The sequence below is a fragment of the Trichechus manatus genome, unplaced genomic scaffold (assembly GCF_000243295.1).
Source record: "Trichechus manatus latirostris isolate Lorelei unplaced genomic scaffold, TriManLat1.0 scaffold00018, whole genome shotgun sequence".
Taxonomy (NCBI): Eukaryota; Metazoa; Chordata; class Mammalia; order Sirenia; family Trichechidae; genus Trichechus; species Trichechus manatus.
The window spans coordinates 6349668-6350720 of NW_004443954.1; the positions used below are offsets into that span (position 1 = coordinate 6349668).

The 1053-nt window shown below is 37.5% G+C and overlaps 1 protein-coding gene across 1 annotated transcript in view; it reads left to right on the forward strand.

The window, feature by feature from the left end:
• The window catches only part of EYA1 (EYA transcriptional coactivator and phosphatase 1), a 179177-nt gene that overhangs the window by 161954 nt on the left and 16170 nt on the right, over positions 1-1053 (forward strand). The window contains exons 12-13 of the mRNA XM_004372534.2: positions 1-104; positions 221-342. The exon at positions 1-104 is cut by the window's left edge and continues 10 nt beyond it. Of these exons, the coding sequence (XP_004372591.2) occupies positions 1-104; positions 221-342 (226 nt within the window). The remainder of the gene's footprint in view (positions 105-220; positions 343-1053) is intronic.

Below are 1053 nucleotides of genomic sequence, written 5' to 3' on the forward strand. Positions count from 1 at the left end.
CCTGCCAAGAGAGAAGCCTGGTTGCAGTTGAGGGCAGAGATTGAAGCCCTGACAGACTCTTGGTTAACCCTGGCCCTGAAGGCACTCACGCTCATTCACTCCCGGTGAGGCTTCCCAAAGGCACCCAGCGTGCCCGTGCTGGAAACCCAGCTTGCTCATGCTCTTTCCTTTGGAGATTTATTTTTCAACAGTCTTTTCTTTTTTCTTTCTGTTCTCACAGGACAAACTGTGTGAATATTTTAGTAACAACTACTCAGCTCATCCCAGCATTGGCGAAAGTCCTGCTGTATGGATTAGGAATTGTATTTCCAATAGAAAATATTTACAGTGCAACTAAAATAGGTGAGCTTTTTTTTTTTTTTTTTTAAACCAACTCCTTCAGGCTAGTAAAAAATGAAAGTCAATAATGAGAGTTTTTTTTCTTAATGCTAATAAATTGGAAAACTAGAAGAATAACCATTTTCAAACTTTTCTTTCAGCATTAAGAGAAATACAAAGCATAATCCATGTGGTTCCAAGCTGTTTTCTCATAAAATTTTACTTTACTGGTTAGTAGTAAGACCTGTGTATTTAAGCTAGCATCAACTTAGCATCAATTTTGAATTATTTTTATTATTTTAAGGAGTATTAACAAAAATATACCTTATTTTATAAGCTAAAAACAAGCAGTAGGCTAGAGCTACACAAAATAGAAACGAAACAATTCTAATAGTAACTTTATTATTACTGGAACTGTTTTCCTGTTGTTGCTTAACTCACATTATAAACAATTGCTCTCCCATTTTGTTACGAGGATAAAAAAAAATGTAGCTTCTTCTAAGAAGGAGACATAATAGAGGGAAGAAAGACTAATGCGAAGTTTAGTTCGACTTATCAACCAAGACAGAACAAACTCAGGACTATGCGTGGTGTTGTAGAGTCCTGCGAGGGTCAGGAAACCAGTTAACCTGTTGCCGTCGAGTGGATTCCAACTCATAGCGACCCCATGTGTGTCAGAGTAGGACTGTGCTCCATATGGTTTTCAATGGCTGATTTTTCAGAAGTAGATCGCCA